The 17,537-nt window shown below is 44.9% G+C and overlaps 1 protein-coding gene across 1 annotated transcript in view; it reads left to right on the forward strand.

Annotated features, from left to right (window-relative positions):
- The window catches only part of FANCG (FA complementation group G), a 228,741-nt gene that overhangs the window by 29,145 nt on the left and 182,059 nt on the right, over positions 1-17,537 (forward strand). Inside the window, exon 2 of the mRNA XM_086962889.1 lies at positions 7,468-7,558. Coding sequence (XP_086819015.1) covers positions 7,468-7,558 — 91 coding nt within the window. The remainder of the gene's footprint in view (positions 1-7,467; positions 7,559-17,537) is intronic.

Genomic DNA, 17,537 nt, shown 5'->3' on the forward strand with positions numbered 1-17,537 from the left:
CTCAAATGTTCTTCCCAGGTCTTACTAAAGATAACTATATCGTCTAGATAGACGGAACAATACTGGTTCTGTTTAGAGAGGACCTGGTTCATTAATCTTTGAAATGTGGCTGGCGCCCCATGTAAGCCAAATGGCAGTACATTGAATTCAAAGAGGCCGTCTTCTGTAGAAAATGCTGTTTTTTTCCTGTCCTCTTCTCTCAGGTGCACTTGCCAGTAGCCCTTTGTGAGGTCTAGCGTTGTTATATATTTCGCCTCTCCTATCCTTTCAACTAACTCATCCACTCTTGGTATGGGATAGGCATCAAAGGCAGAAATGGCATTCAAAGCCCTGAAATCCATACAAAAACGAGTGGATCCATCTGGCTTTGGAATCATCACTATAGGAGATGACCAGTTGCTGTGAGAGGGCCTGATGACTCCTAGTTTGAGCATCTCTTCTACTTCTCTTTTTACATCCCCTCGCCTAGCGGTCGGAATCCTATAAGGTCTTTGTTTGACTATCTTTCCTTCCTCTGTCTGAATTTGGTGTTCTGTCAGATGAGTTAGACCGGGGGTATCTGAGAATATAGGAGAAAACGGACTGAGAGTCTTTAATAGACCGTCTTTCTCCTGTTCCGTTAACTCTGGGTTGACAGGTAACTGCTCTAAGGTGCTTTGGTGACTATTGACAGGTAAACCAAAGTGGGCTGCTTTAGGAGGGGGTCCTATCCATTTTTTTAGTAGGTTTATATGAAAGGTCTGGCTTCTGGAGGGAGATAGTTGTACTCTGTATGTAGTGTGTCCTATCGTGTCTACTACGGGATAAGGTCCTAACCACTCACTCTTGAACTTCTGTGTAGAAGAAGGAAGTAGTACTAATACCCAGTCTCCCTTGTCAAGAGTTCGCCACCTTTTCCCCTTATCATAGTAGAATTTTTGTTTTCGTTGGCTTTGTTCTACATGGGAATATGCCAGATCTCGTAGCTTTCCCAACTTGGATTTTAGTTGTTGGGTATATTCTAAGAGAGACCTTTGTTCCTCCAAGCCTTCTTGTTCCCAGGCTTCTTTGGTTATCTCTAAGAGAGATCTTGGTTATCTCTCGTACAATAACTCAAATGAGGAACATCCCAAACTGCTCTGTACTTGAGCCCTCAACACATACAGGGCGAGGGGTAGAACCTTATCCCAATCCTTGCTTTCTACTGTTAGCATCTTCTTCAGGGTTGTTTTCAGTGAGCGGTTATACCTCTCAACGAGGCCATCCGTCTGTGTATGATATGCCGATGTTTTTATCTGATGTAAATCTAACATCTTGCATACTTCCCTCATTAACTTCGAGACAAAAGGGGTACCTTGATCCGTAAGGATCTCTTTTGGGAATCCTACTCTCGCGAACAGTTCAACCATTTTGTCTGCTATATTCTTAGTAGTGGGAGCCTTTAAGGCAAAAGCCTCAGGAAACCTGGTATGATAATCCACTATGACCAAGGCATAGGTGTTCCCGCTGGTGGACCTGGGTAAGGGACCTATAAGGTCCATCCCAACCCTTTCAAAGAGTTTACCTATGAGGGGCATGGGTTGCATAGGGACAGCTTGAGGACGAGTCATGTTTTTCTTTTGACAAACTGCACATTTCTTGCAGTATAGCTCCGCCTCTTTATAAATGCCAGGCCAAAAGAAATGTCGGGTTATGTTCTGTGTGGTTTTCTCTGTACCTGAATGTCCTGCTGTGAGATGTGAGTGGGCATAATAAAGGATCTGTTCCCGGAAAGCAGACGGTACTACTAACTGAGGGTCCTCTCCTGCCTTACCTTCCCTGTATAGTAAATCATTTTGTATCACAAATCTGGGGTACGTCTGTGAGGTGATGGTTTGGGCAGCATGTGCGGATTCCCAAGCATTCAAAAGAGTAGTGTCATTAGCCTGTGCGAACCTAAAATTCCTATCCAGTACCCAAGGTTCCTTTGCTATGTAAGCTGCTTCTGGTTTGATATGAGCGGAAAACTTATCTTGGAAGAGGGACATAAAGTCGGGATTGTCAATGCCCAGAATAATATCTTCCGGCAAGGTTGATATGACTCCAACTTTGATTTTCACAGGGGTTCTATTCTGAGGTTCAATGACCAACTGGGCCACAGGATAGGGTCGCACATCACCGTGGACACACCTAATGTGCACTTGTTCATTAGGAACAATCTGTGTGGGCAGAACTAATTTCTCCTGTACTACAGACTGTCGACATCCCGAGTCCAACAAACCCCTTATGTATTTATCGTTAATCCTGATACGTACATAGAACGATGGACCCATCTCTGCGGTGTACATTACAGCTCTGGGGATATAGCCAACCTCCATTGGTTCTTCGGCTGGTTTCCTTTTTGGACACATCCGTGCGATGTGTCCCCACTCCCCACAGTCTAAGAAAGCCCGCACTGGAGGACGCCGCTTTTCGGTTACAGCCGCTACTCTTTGGAACGCGCTTCCTACTCAGCTTCGGGCAGAACCCAACTACATGAAGTTCCGAAAACTACTCAAAACGCACCTCTTCCCACAATAAAACTTCTTTTTTCTTTCTTTCCTTTTGTCCCCTCCCCTTTTCCTCACCTCAGCTGTATATGCAATCTCAGCGCTGGGACGCTCACGGGCAGCCATGCGCTATACAAATCCTGCTTTCATTTCATTCATTTCATTTCACAGTCGAAACACTGGGGTCCCTTAAACGGTACGCTATCCACCCTCAACGGTTTTTGTCTGACGGGAGGTGGTAGCTCCGGTTTCTTTTTGTCACCTTTCAATGTTGCAATCGGCTTGCTGCTCTTCTCAGACTCCCAAGCAAATGTTCTAGGTTGGGCTCGTGAATAGTTCGTGGCCATTTCTATTGCTTTGGCCACTGTTAGGCCAGAGTGTTGGCGTAGCCATCTATGAGTTCCGTATGGTAACGCCTCCATGAATTGTTCTAATACTATGCTGTCCATAACATCCTCTTTACTTCTTTGGTTTGGTTTTAACCATTTTTCTGCAGCCATCTTCAGTCTCAAATACAGGGTTTTAGGATTTTCCCCTGCCACTCCTCTTTCTTTTCTAAACCGGACGCGGTATGCCTCAGGGTCTAATCCTAGGTGGTCCAGAATGACTTCTTTAATGTCTGCATAAGGGGTATTGCCTGCATGGTTAGCCACCTGATAGGCTGCTTGAGCTTCCCCAGACAACAAGGGGGCTAAGAAAAAGGGCCATTTCTCTGGGGGCCATCCACAGGCTTGGGCTGCTCTTTCAAAATTTGAGAGGAAGGCGTCAGGGTCCTCCCCGGTGACATATTTTTGTAGTGACACGCCTGAGGGATGGGGACTTCCGGCTCTACGATCGGTGCTGAGTCCTGGTGTCTGGGCTACTTTCTGCAGGCTTTCTATCTGGGCGCTGATAGCGTTCTTAAACAGTTCGCGGTCGGCATCAGCTACCGTAATTTGGTTTTTTATAGCCCATTCTAGCTTATCTTGTCCTTCAATGAGATGTTGGATTACTTGATCCATCAGTGATTGCTGGTGGGGGTCAGGCAACCCCACTTCTGGTACCACTTGTAAGGGAGGGTCAGGAACGGGCTGGACACGGTGCCTGGGTAAAGCGGGTTTTATTTTAACATACAACTTCTTTTTACGCAAAGTTAGTCTCTCTTTAGCAAACTCGGCAGGATCCGTGGTGCCGGCTGGGGTGTGTTCTCTCCTCTAGGGCTGTCCTGGTCAGGTTGGCGCTTCTCCCAAAGGGCCTCTCTCGTCTGGTTTACCGGGAAACAAAAAAATAACAGAAAAGGACCAATTACTTTCTCGTCCTGTATGTTTTACTTCAGGGGTACCAGGGAGTGAGGGACACCTACTAGTGCTCAGGCTTTACCGCATTCTTAGTGTGGTAGTCGTGAGGGAGGGTAATGTACAGGAAAAGGGTTGTGCAGGAATACTAGGAGGTAGAGGGTCTTTTTACTGCGGGTAGATAACCCCGTCGTCCCACCCAGCTCGAGAACCTGTCCCGTACCTGTCGTAGCCACACTCCTCCCTCGGGAGTGTGGCACGGCGCAGCGCGGTCTCGTTGGCCTCCTGGCTCGTCTTCTTCGGCTAGCAGCGCTTCGCCTTCCCCAGCCTCGTCTGCTTCTCGTCCTGGCTTGGCGTTCTGCTCTTCTCTTCCCCGGCGTTCTTCCTCCGCGTCTTCCTCTCCTCGGCTCACTCCCGGATCGGTGACGTCACACGCCGACTCCCAAGGTTCCGGGTCTTTATCCAATGCAAGGAAGGACACGTCACGGTGGGCAGTCCTTGCGTCCCGGTCGGTCTGCCAGTTAAAGGGGCCTGTTTGCATTTCGTTCGAAGGTATTCTCCACGCTTAGGGCTCGTCCTGTGAGGAAGGAGTAATCATTTCTTCATCATTGAAAGACCACCAGTTTATTTCCTTGCCGCTGCCCTGATTACCAGTCACCGTACCAGTCACCTGGTTACACCGTCCTACCAGGCCACGCCCAGGACAGGGGTGATTTGACAAGTTCACAGTGAAATGGGGATGACGCCCTTCATGAAAGAAGCGCAGACCAGAGTGTACAAAGTTGCTGCAACTTGTCTTTAATGATGAAAGCTGGTAGTAATTCTAAACAATAATTGGTTTACTTGTGGTAATTCATTGTTCTAGTAAGTTTCTCTGTGCTGTTAAGATTAAAGGTGTTCAGGTGTTGGTTTTAGAAGGTGAGGGCTTATTTGAGGCTGATGTCACAGATAGTACTGATTTTGACTGTGAAAATGGAAAGAAACATCACATTTGATTGAAGAATTTGGTTTGACGACGGAGGTAGAGTTTGACTGAACATTGTTTGTAACTCTGCTCAGAGCTTTTAATTTAGTAAGAAGCATGGGTAATTTTGCTGTACGCCAAGTGTTCTCTATTCTACAAACCTCTTTTCTTTTATTCTTCATTTTCTAGGTGAACCAAGGTAGTGCCAGTTTCCTCTGTTGGTGTTTTAGTTGTAATGGAGCGATTAAGATGCACAATTGTCGATTGGTCAAATAAATGATATCTTGTTGGGTAGGAGGTACAATAGAGCAGTAGGAGTGATTTCTTTTATAGGGTGTTTCCAGATTTACAGTTTGAGAGTATGTGATGGTAAGCATCTGGACAAGGAGCAAATCTGAAATTGGGCAGACCAGTTGACATTGATAGGTGGGGGGGGGGTATTTAATTCCCAACAGATCTGCAGTACCAAGGTCTGGTGTGCTCCTTTTTGTGTGGGGAGATAGGCAAGAATGTTTATAGGTGGTGTTAAGTTGTCAGAAGGTCTCAAGGTGAGTTTGTTTCCCAAGTCCATGTTGAAATCCGTTAGATGTTATTTGAGGATGGAATTTGTTTCCCCATGGAAGGATCAGAGATCAGACTGAAGAAGTTGTTTGAAAGTTTTGGTCTATGATAAGATATTTAGGTAGGTAATACTCGATGAAAAGACATAACTGCAATATTGAGCCCTTCAAGTTAGGAGTACGTGGGAATTTAGCTTTGCAGGCAAATAATTGAGTCTTTTCGAATATAGGTGGTATGTCTGACTTTGCCTTTTGTTATTAAATAGTTCTGAGGGACCTGCTAATCCATGATGGACTGTGAGTGAATGTTGTGCTTTGTTTCCACAATGTTTGGAAGGTCCAGGTTGTTAGGGTTTGAGGTAAAGAGCATTGCCAGATCTCGTGTTATGGAGCACACTGACATTATTGGTTTTAGAGTGTGGTTTGTTTAAAGGGTGTATGGGAATCCTATGTACATGTAATCAAAGTTGTTAAAGTTCTGTTCTGGGCTGTTAGTAAGTAGTTTATGAGGAATGAAGCAAATCACACCATAGAATATATTGAATCGGACATCTTTACTAATGTTATTTAAATATGGCAGATGCCTGAGGAGTTGGACCTTAATATAGCTTGATAACTTACTCTTCATTCAGCTACTTGTAGCAGTCCCAATGAATAAAAAAAACCTTACCATCCAAGCATAAACAGCGCCGGTTGAATCAACGTGCACATAGAACAGTAGGTCAAAATCTCTTCAGTAGGGCCAACAGAATATTGTTAAGACTGAAGACAATTCGTGACAGTGAGAATCCCTGTTGCATTCCAAAGAAAAGCACACAGGTTTTTTAAAAGAAAGTTCTAGTTCTGTTTATCCTCTAATCAACAGGAAGGAAAAGAGCTGCTCCAGAACCTGACTCTTGAAAGCTTACTGCAGATGAGTAAAACTTTGTGGTCTTCTGGAAGATCTAAAAGAGCAGACCCACATACGCTGCTGCTGATGGCTGCCAAGTGAAGATTGTCTGAGGGAGGTGAACAATGGGGTTGGGGTGTATGATGGCAGACCTTAGCAAATTTGCAGTGTTAAACTGACTGGTACGACTGAGATACATTCTGATGGTTTAGAAAGTTAGTCTAGAATACTAAAAAGTTACATCTACATTCCTTTTGCAAAGCATGTTTTGCAGTTTCCAATAATGATTCATAGGTTCTGATTGAAGGAGTCCTACAATTTTCTTTTAACAAATCGATTTCTAAACCTTTTGATCACAACTTAGGGGTTGATTCCGATATCGTTTGGAAGGGCTCCGAATCGGATTCGTGTTTGCCGAAACCGTTCCGAAGCCCTTGTTTCCGACCGACTCGTTCCCAGTTGAAAACAACCAAGTACGATGCCTGGAAACCGTTAGGGCTGACCGTATTGGTTCCGGAAGGCATTCGGACAGGACAAGCCTTTCTGGAGCCGACTCAAACAGCTCTATGGACTAGGTTTCCGAACGAGCGAGTACGATGACCGTTTTGGACAGCCTTCCCGAATCGCTTTGCCTGGAACAAAAAGGCTGTCAGTATCGGTCTTTGTGGACACGTAGCATGCTTCCCTTCACCCGGGGCCCTCCGAATCGGGCCCTTGGGGGTACCCACGGGACCCCCCTTTCCAGCCATGCACAATGTGGCAGGCATCATGGGGTGCCTGCCACAGGGTGCAAGGTTTTCCCCAGCCACCCCTTTCTTCAATGGAGCCTATGTTTATGTTCGGAACACAGACTCCCATTGAAGTCAATGGGAATTTAACTGAATCGTATCCGGATGCATACGGATGCATTGTACTCGTTCGGTCGGTCTCCCCCGATCAGAGTCGTACGGAAAGCAGCCCGGAACCGGATTCAGACCAACGAGATCGGAATCGGGCCCTTAGTTGGCACCAAGAGGCAAAGTTTCCAAACCAAAACTTGTTGAAAGCCTTGGGGAATTAGGAGTTACAGAGAGTAGAGGTCAGGCCAAGGCTGGAGATTGTTGTTTGTGCTTATGACCTGTATTTAACAATATTGGCACGTGTTGAAATATTGTCTTCAATGCCCTATTGGCACCGCAAACACATAGATAATCTTAAGATGTTTGTATACAAGAATCGTGCATGCCTATTAGATGTGCTGTGTTTTGATAAATGCAATATTTGCTCTTTTCAGGCAGCAAACTCCTCTGGCGACAAGAATGTACTCAGAGTGGCAGTGAAGGATTGCCACCTTGCACTGAACAAGCTGCTTCAGAAAGTTCAAGGTGAGCTACCTTTTATGCTGGTCAATTATATTTTCTATCTAGTAGTGATTTTCTTACCTAAGTAATTTTTGGCTTGTATAAGACGTTTGTATGGTTAAATAAATAAAATAGTAAAGAAAGGTACATTGTTACAAAGCACTTCAAATTAAGCTGTACACAAAGTTTGTATTTGACCAACATCCACCGAATGTGGGGGATGGGAAATGAAAAAACAGAACACAAATGGCCATAGGTGAGAGAAAAAGACCATGTTTACTGACCGACATCCTAATTCGGGTCTATGTTGTTAAAGGCAACAACAAAGTGGGGTTACAGAGGAGTAAAAATGAGAATGAAAGAAAACCTACCTTTTATAGTGCAGGTGCATGGAAATGGATAATTGAAGTACATATATAAGGCAAAAGAGTAGTATGAGAACTTCCTGTGGGCTGGATAATCAAAACCTATTTTATTTTTCCTTAAGTAATGTTTAATATTTATTAGTCAGTCTCCATAAACTTGATGTTGGCAGGGCCGTTGCCAGCTGGTGATATTTTGTTAATGAGGATGTTGGATGGACGGATTGCTTAATGGTCCCATCAGTATGGTACAGGGGTGTGGAATTTTATAAAATATCTACTTGTCCATGGGGCAGGTTTCTTCATAAATCTACTTGTCTTGTAACAAAATCCACTTGCCCCTTTGGTGCCATGTAATGCAGTGACAAATTATGGCAGCAATCTCATTATATAAGAGCTCTGATATAGCCTCTGTTGTAAACCTTAGTCACGCACCTACAGAGAGTTGACAACCGCATGCATGTAGTCAACATCTATGGACCTAACACCAATGACCCCGATTTCTGGGAAAGGGTCTCTAAGACTCTCCAGACCCTCCCTCAGGAAGATCTCACTATAGTGGGTGGTGACTTCAACCTACCAATGGACCCTCATATACACCGGCAATCTAAATGCAAATACCAACCCTCCTGGTCACATGAGGTCCTCAAAAGAATATGCTCCAAGTTTAACCTAAAGGATTCATGGCGTCTTCAACACCCAGACATGAGGGACTACACGTTTTCACGGCACCACATAACTCCCACTCTAGGATTGACGACATCCTACTCTCAAGTCTGTTCACACATCACATAGATGAAACTGATATAGCCCCCAAACTAGATTCTGACCACTCCTGCATCAGCACCAAGCTCGCAGGTACCCACACCACCCTACCCCTAAAAAGATAGCGCTTTAACCATGACATACTCTCCGACCCAGCAAATAAAGTAAAAATTGAAAACGCAATTAAGGAATACATCACACTAAATGACCTCCCCGACATGAGCATTCCTACCCTTTGGGATGCACTTAAAGCGACCATTAGAGGAGTCGTTATCGGTATCAAAGCTCAGATCAACAAAAAGCTAAACCTAGAACTTGAGTCGCTAGAAAAAGAAATCAAGTCACTTGAAGTTTCACACTTGGCGAATATAGACTACAAAGTCACTCTAGACCAACTAATTAGGAGGAAATACGAATACAATAGAATAGTGAGCAAACGTGCCGGAGTGAGGATAAATACATTCAAGGTACTCAAGCTATGTGAGGGAAACAAGGCAGGGAAACTACTAGCGTCATATCTCAAACATAAACAGAAACAATTCACTATTTTCTCGATTAAAGGTTCCAAGAGTGATATTCAAACCAAATAAAATAAGATACTAAGTACATTCCATGCCTTTTACCAGGATCTATATAAAAATAAACAAACAATGGATCCGGAGGACTGCTCTAAATACCTAGAGTCACTGAACCTACCAAAACTAACAGAATCAGACAGTTGTGCACTAGGGACTCCCATCTCTGAAAAAGAACTCTCGACCGCTATTAAATCCCTCAAAAACAATAAAGCTCCGGGCCCAGACGGCTTCTCAGCCGCCTTTTATAAGGAGTTTGACAAATCTCTAAGACCTACTCTACTAAAATTATTCAACTCTATAGCCAAGGAGGGCTGTGTCTCCAAATCAATGGGAGAAGACAATATTGTCGTCATTCCTAAAGAGGGAAAAGACCCCCTCTTAACAAAAAACTATAGACCGATCTCACTCATCAACTTGGACTGCAAAATCTATCAGTAACTCACAGGTGGGATTCCTCAAATATCGCATGTCTAATGACAATACTAGAGTACTGTGTCACATTCTAGAGAAAACGAAGATTATGGCCACCCCCTCTATTGCCATTACCCTACACGCAGAGAAAGCGTTCAACAGGGTATCATGGTCATTCCTAAAACAATGCATGGTATCTTTTAATCTTGGTGACCTTACATCAACATGGTGATGGCACTCTACTCTAACCCTACCGCCCGAATTGCCATTAATGGTACCTTGTTGGATTCATTCCACTTACAACAAGGCACCAGACAGGGTTGTCCTCTCACCTGCACAGTTCCTCTTGGCCTTAGAACCTCTAATCACGGATATCAAATGCAATGAAGAAATTAGGGGAGTAAAATTCAGAGAAACTCTGTGAAACTAGCCGCATACACCGACGATATCCTCGTGGTTACAGAGAATCTGGGTGAATCCATCAAGGCACTTATGACCACCATAAAAAGATACTCTAGCCACTCCAGATATCAGTTAAACTGGGATAAGTCTGAAGTCAAACTGCTGAATATTCTCAGCTCTCGGGATATGCTAGGTGACTCTGGCCTCGCATGGCAGCCAGGATACATTAAGCACTTGGGGATTGAATTCGTCAGAACAATACTAGAGACGCTCCAGCATAACAAAACCATCACACTAGAGAAAATTAAAACTCTCCTAGATGCATGGTCACCTAGATTTATAACATGGTGGGGAAGGATCGAGGCCATCAAGATGATGATCTCTCCACTAGTGAACTATCCAATTACTATGCTACCCCTCGTACTATAGGAGGAATTCCACCATAAACTAGCCTTCTTACTCTCGAAAGTTTTATGGAAAGGGAAAAAAGCAAGAATTAGTATGAAAAAACTTAGACTAGATAAAGCATTGGAAGGGATCAATCTAGCTGACTTTAAACTCTATCAGGTGGCATTTTTGGCAAAACATGGCTCTTACTGGCTGGTGCCACCGGCCTAATACACCCCTGTTTAGCTAGACCTTGAGAAATCAATTCTTATGAATCTTACACCAGCGGCCCTCTTGACCACAAACCTAAATACGGCCAACTGCTCAAAATCCCTTTTCAAGAACACAAAGTCTGTACTACTAAAGATTGACAAACATTTAGCCATTAGCGTTAAGCGATCTAACCTTGAATCTCTCTGGAAATACTCTATAAGGGGAAAACCTTACATAACGAATCATGGGTTAATAAAGGGATCTATTCCCCCATCAACGGGGCCTACCCTCTCTCCTTCAAAGAAATACTAGACTCTACTCACACAAAAACAGGGAAGATCCCACTTGCTGGAATTGCAATGACAAAATAGAACACTTATTAATTCAATGTGAATGCGTGACAAGATCTTCAAATTCATATCTAAACTCTTCTCATATTCTCCTAGTAGGGATCTCTCAACGCTAGTATTCGGTTTCCTCAAAGCAGGGTCACTCAATGAAAATGATAGGGCGCTCCTAGACCTACTCCTAACAGCAGCAGCCAAGATTATTCTCAGCAACTGGAAAAACACGCGCAAAGCTTCCGGATTACGTGGCGGCCATCTTTGGTTGGGCTGTAGTTGCCACTATAAAAGGGGAGGCGGGAGCCTAAACGCGAGAGATCGCTTTACTACACCCCCGAGACTGAAATCGGGCGGATCGCTTATTTTACCTGTGCTACTTTTAAATATTGTATTCTCCCTTGTGTCCGACCCCTTTTTAGAAACCCCTCGCTGCTTTGCACAATTGCACTTTCTCCCACTCGTATTTCTGGGGAAACCATATTTCTACCTGGGGAACTGGCGCTATAGTTTGAGGATTATCACTTTCCTCTTCCCACGATCCTAAGGTGCTCGGCAGGGCTGGTGAAGCCCCGGGTCCTGGATTACGTGGCGGCCATCTTTGGTTGGGCTGTAGTTGCCACTATAAAAGGGGAGGCGGGAGCCTAAACGCGAGAGATCGCTTTACTACACCCCCGAGACTGAAATCGGGCGGATCGCTTATTTTACCTGTGCTACTTTTAAATATTGTATTCTCCCTTGTGTCCGACCCCTTTTTAGAAACCCCTCGCTGCTTTGCACAATTGCACTTTCTCCCACTCGTATTTCTGGGGAAACCATATTTCTACCTGGGGAACTGGCGCTATAGTTTGAGGATTATCACTTTCCTCTTCCCACGATCCTAAGGTGCTCGGCAGGGCTGGTGAAGCCCCGGGTCCCGGATTACGTGGCGGCCATCTTTGGTTGGGCTGTAGTTGCCACTATAAAAATGGTCGGCCATGTCTCCGCGCAGCGGACGCGGTCAGTGGACGCGCCGGATCTGTGCCGGAGTCGTGCCAGAGTCCTGCCCGTCTGCGCCCGTCCGCGCACGGACGGGCGCAGGGGCAGGGACCCTCACCAAACGGATTACTTACTCTGGGGAGGAAATCCGTCAACTGAATGGGGGCATAACATCTCTAGACCTGGCTACACTCACTCGTGTAGAGGAACTGCCCATCCAGGCACCGCAGATAGGTAGGCCCCCAGCCCCCCGCATACTCTAAAGCTGGTTAGCCTAAACACATGGTCACTATGTTGTCATAGTCTTGAGATTTACACTCTATTGCAAGGCGAAGACATTGACATCCTGACCTTGACCGAGACCTGGATGGGGGACAACTCCCTACCAGACATCATAGCCGCCGTCCCTGTAAACTATGACATCCATTGGCAGAATCGCACAGGGAACACCCGAGGGGGAGGAGTGGCAATAATATTCAAGAGACATCTAGCAGTGACTAAAATACTGGCTGAGTCAGTGGATCTAGCCGACTTGCTGGCGATAAAAATCATGTTTGATAACTTGTGTGTTACAGTTCTCACAGTCTATCGCCCCCCCAACGCCACTCCAGGCTTTAATGACTCCTTTATGACCTATGTCTCTGACATGTGTTCCAGATATAGAAATGTCATAGTTACAGGAGACTTTAATTTTCACTGGGACAAAGAAAAGAAACAGCCAGCAGCTAGCTCCCTAGAGATAACCATGTCCTCCCTGGGATTCAGGCAGCTCGTAAACGCCCCTACTCATACAAAAGGCCACACCCTAGATCTGATATGGACTACAGATCCCAGGGTGGTATTAGTTGGAATCCTCCCTTGTATCTGGTCAGACCATCATTTGATCTACTGTGACATCCCCCTGGATACCATACCCTTACGCCCAGCACCTAAACCCAGACTGACCCGCCAGTGGAAAAATGTGGACCAACACACACTGAACATGTCACTCGGGGGAACTGTCCAGCCGATAACACCTAATAAAGATGTAGATCAAGACTGTAAGGACATGATGGACTATTTGGCAAAAGCCATCAACCAGATAGCACCCGAGAAACTCCAAACAAAAAATAGTGGAAAAAAGGGAGCCCCATGGTTCACACCCGCTTTGAGGGATCAAAGGAAGGCTCTGCATAATATGGAGAGAAAATGGAGGAAAAATAAGGATACAGATACCTGTGAACAATACAAGAAGGCGTTTCGCAGCTATAAAAAATCCACCCGGGAAACTAAAGCTTCATTTTATGAGATCTGAATAAATAAATAGGGCGACCAATGTTCAAAAGGAAACGTTCACAATCCTGAAGGAACTAACTAAAAGAGCTCAGGATGCAGAAAGCAGCATAAACTGTGATACTTTCCAGAAATACTTTCTGGATAAAGTTGACACCATTATGCTCGAAATAAAAAGTATGGGGTACGGCCCAATCGAGCAGCAGACCACTCTAAACCCAGCTGCCAGCTGCCTATCATCATTTCCCCCTATGGACCCACTAATCCTCGAATTACTGATGAGGAAGACAAAATCTGGTTCCCAGCAGATCCATGCCCCCCAAGTATTTTCTGCTTGGCGCGTCCTATTCTAGAGGACCATATCCTAGCCACACTAAATAAATCCTTGAGCACTGGCAGGCTCCCCACTAGCTTTAAAGAAGCTCGTGTAAGACCGCTGCTAAAGAAAGTGGGGGCAGATCCCAACGCCTTAAAAAACTATAGACCCATATCCCAGCTGCCTTTCCTGTCCAAAGTACTCGAGCAACATGTGCTAAAATCTCTGTCAAGCTTCCTGGAGTCTAACCATCTACTCCATGAGAGGCAGGCAGGTCATGCTCTCGGTGCTGGACGAGCTCAGAAGGATGGCTGACAGTAAGAGACCGAGCGCCCTGATTCTGTTAGACCTATCAGCGGCGTTCGATACTGTCAGCCACACCCTTCTGCTGGACAGGCTGGCTGGGGTTGGGATTCAGGGCTTAGCTCTTCGGTGGCTGGAATCATTCCTATCTGGGAGAACCCAGAGAATCCAGATGGGAGACAGCATATCAGGAGTGGGAGGTCTGACTTGTGGTGTCCCCCAGGGCTCAGCACTATCCCCACTCCTGTTTAACCTATATCTGCAGCCTCTGATTAACACACTAGCGGGGATGGGCTGTCGGGTGTTTAACTATGCCGACGACACACAGCTGTTGCTGGGCATAGATGACACCGTACAAGCCCAGTCACACGCCCAGGACACACTCAGATACACAGTCCACTGGATGGCCACTAACCAGTTAAAAATCAACCTGGAAAAAACAGAGGTGCTGATAGTACCATCCAAGTGCTCCTCCTGGAGTGACATGTACTGGCCCCAGGAGCTGGGCCCAACTCCACAGCCAGCTGCCACAGTCAAAAGTCTTGGCATTAAGTTAGACAGTGCCCTTTCAATGACCAACCAGGTTTCCACCGTGGTTGGTACCTGCACTGGTCTTTTAAGACAGTTGCGCAAACTAGTTCCTCTCCTCTCCCAGTCGATGCTTCGCACAGTGGTTTCTGCCACCATAGTGTCAAGACTCGACTATGGAAATGCGCTCTACTTAGGCCTGCCAAAAATGCTAATAAACAGACTTCAGGTAGTCCTAAACGACGCCGCCAGACTCATTTTTAATCTCCCGAGGAGAGCGCATGCCTCTCCATTATTAAAGAGTCTACACTGGCTGCCAATCGGACAGAGGTCCGTCTTTAAAAGCCTCTGTATAGCCCATAAAGCCATCTATGGGAAGGCCCCGGCTTACATCAAGAAACGGATTGAGACATATAGACCGGAAAGAAACCTCAGGTCTTCAGACGCCCAACTCCTTGTATGCCCACGTTTCAAACTGGCCACAATGGGAGGGAGATCCTTCTCGGTCCTACTACCGAACCTTTGGAACGCCCTGCCTGAGGCACTCCGTAAGGAGGGTAACCTACTCCGCTTCAGGAAAGCCCTGAAAACCAACCTTTTCAGAACAGCACTCAGCTTAGCCTAAGTCCTGCCCCTTCCCTCCACCCTTTTTTTTCAGTATCCCGGCTGTTATGTTCTGTGGTCAAAAGCGCCCTGAGACCTGCAGGTGAATCGGCGCTATATAAACCCGCTATAACAATAACAATAACAATAAATGCTGGCTAAACTGGGTCACCAATCTAAGAAGGGCTGATAATCTAACACAAGAAAGCATTTAAAGACGCACCTTCTCTGTCAAATCAGGGTTAACATTTGACCCATGTTCAAATTATATCCCTCACATGACCACAAATCCATTACCTGTGCCTTGACTAAGCCCTACAACTTATCTTTGGTTCAAGGAATGGTGCTTGCTATTTGGAAATAAGCAATAGTTTTACCCTTGCTTAAAAGACACTCTGCCGATGAGTAAGCCTTCAGCCTTCAGCAATTGTGGCACCTTTTCCAAACAAAATACTTGAAAAGAAAATTATTGTAAAACTATCATCCTTAATATAAAGCAGTGAGCTTCTCAACCTTGCTCAGTAAGCCTTTTACCCTCTTCATAGTAAGGAGGTTCACCCAATTTACATTCTTTATGATATACATCTTCAAATAGACTAAGGGCATTTGTCTCGGCAGCCTTCGAAACTGTGCCCTACGAAATTCTTCTTGTTGGTCTTTCCCATATGGTGGTTCAAGGAAAAGCCTTGCCCTACATTTTCTTCTACTTTCAAAATTGCACCCAAGCTCTTCACATTCCAAATTTAGGAAACTCAAGCAGAAAGTAGGAGAGGTTTCAAGAAAAAGCGGTTCTTTTGGGTAGGTCTATTATTTCTTTAAAATACAATATATGAGATATTATTATCCCTTCAAAATACAATATATGGAATACTGAGAAATTATTATAAATATACTCTCAACACACACAAGGAGAAAAAACAAAACCAATACTCTTTAAATCCGTGCTCAATCTTTATCAGAATTACTTCATTCCATTATGAGCTGTTTGTTTATATCAAAATGAAAACAAGTCATATACAAAATACTGTTTAGTGACATTTGTGCATAGTGAAAAAGTGACACAGTGCGCAATATATACAATATTAACAAGATATTCAATCTAAAATTGTTTCTGGAGGGGAGGCCAGGGTTCTATTTGAAACCACAGTTTCGTCCTTATTGTAGAAACCGGGTCATACTGGACATAGAGATTACGTCATCTCTATTCAATTTTAGATTACAGGCCCTCAGTTAAAGAGGCGTTAGCTAAGAGGAAGAGCGTAAGTCCCTCCGAGGAGAACTTTTTCTCCCTCTCAGACGGAGATTCCCCATCTACCTCGGAGCCCCTAAAACGGGAGAAGGTTTCCCAGAAGAGGAAGCACTTAGATCAAGTGTCTAATCACGCCTTTAACTCTGGTAGCCTTCGCGCTAAAACAGAGATTGGTACTCCTTGCAGCACAATAGAGAAAGACCACCTTTCCAGGGCTCAAAGAAGAGTTGTCCATAGCGACATGATAGAACAAATTGACCCTCGTGGCACAAGAGAAATTAATGATGTCCATAACTCCTCTGCAGACTACCTTGATTATGATGATCCGCAAATGAATGAGTTTATTTTCGTTCCAGAGGATACCCTTGATATTACCGTTATACTGGATCATGATTTACATCAAGATTTAACTTCCTCTGGGATCAAGGATCTCTTTGAGGGGGAGATGTTCAATCCCACCACCACTAGGCACCCACATAGAGCTGATTGGTGGCCTATGGACCATGTAGCCAAATATCTCAGTCAATGGGTCAGGAAAGGCCTTCATAAGGAAACCCCAATTTAATGAGAAACTAATACCCCAGACCCTCTACTGGTGACAACGTCTGTAATACACCTAACCTGGACCCCAAATTAATTACATTCCTTTTTAAATATGGGAAAGATTGTGAGAAGTTGGCCTGGCAAATGCTGCCCACTATTCTAGTGGGCACCTTGCACCAGTCCAAACGACCCTTATTGATGATAGGTTTAAAGACAACCTTTATAGAAAGTTATCCTAGTGGTAGCTGTGGAGAGCAGCCTTCAGGCTAAGTCTTGAATGAATGTAAAACAGCTTGTTTTACCAGTCTATCTCATGAATGATCAAATGAAAGGAGAACCACACCATGTATATATAAAATATATATGTATTTATTCTAAACTCACCCCTCTAGTCTCCTTATGAGGCTAGAGGTAAAAGTACACAAGTTAAACTTAATTAGCACACAGTAAATTAGCACAGTATACATTCTGCCCTAGGGGCCTCACTACCCATATACTATGAAAGTGGTATAAGGACATAGAGACAAGGCCTAGGGCTGTACAACCTCTGGGGCAACCAGGAACCACCCAAGGTAGGGACGCAGGAGACCCACGGGGGACTCAAGCAGTGTCTAAACACAGCCGCAAATCACCGTTGACTTCTATGGAGAAAGTTGCGATTCGATTTTTAAAGAATAAGACACTTAAGAGTGGACTAGGAACAAACCCCTTCAGTACTAGACTGTTTGAGAGTCAAGACCCACGGGAGCAGC

This window comes from Lissotriton vulgaris, chromosome 3_1, assembly GCF_964263255.1.
Source record: "Lissotriton vulgaris chromosome 3_1, aLisVul1.2, whole genome shotgun sequence".
Lineage (NCBI taxonomy): Eukaryota > Metazoa > Chordata > Amphibia > Caudata > Salamandridae > Lissotriton > Lissotriton vulgaris.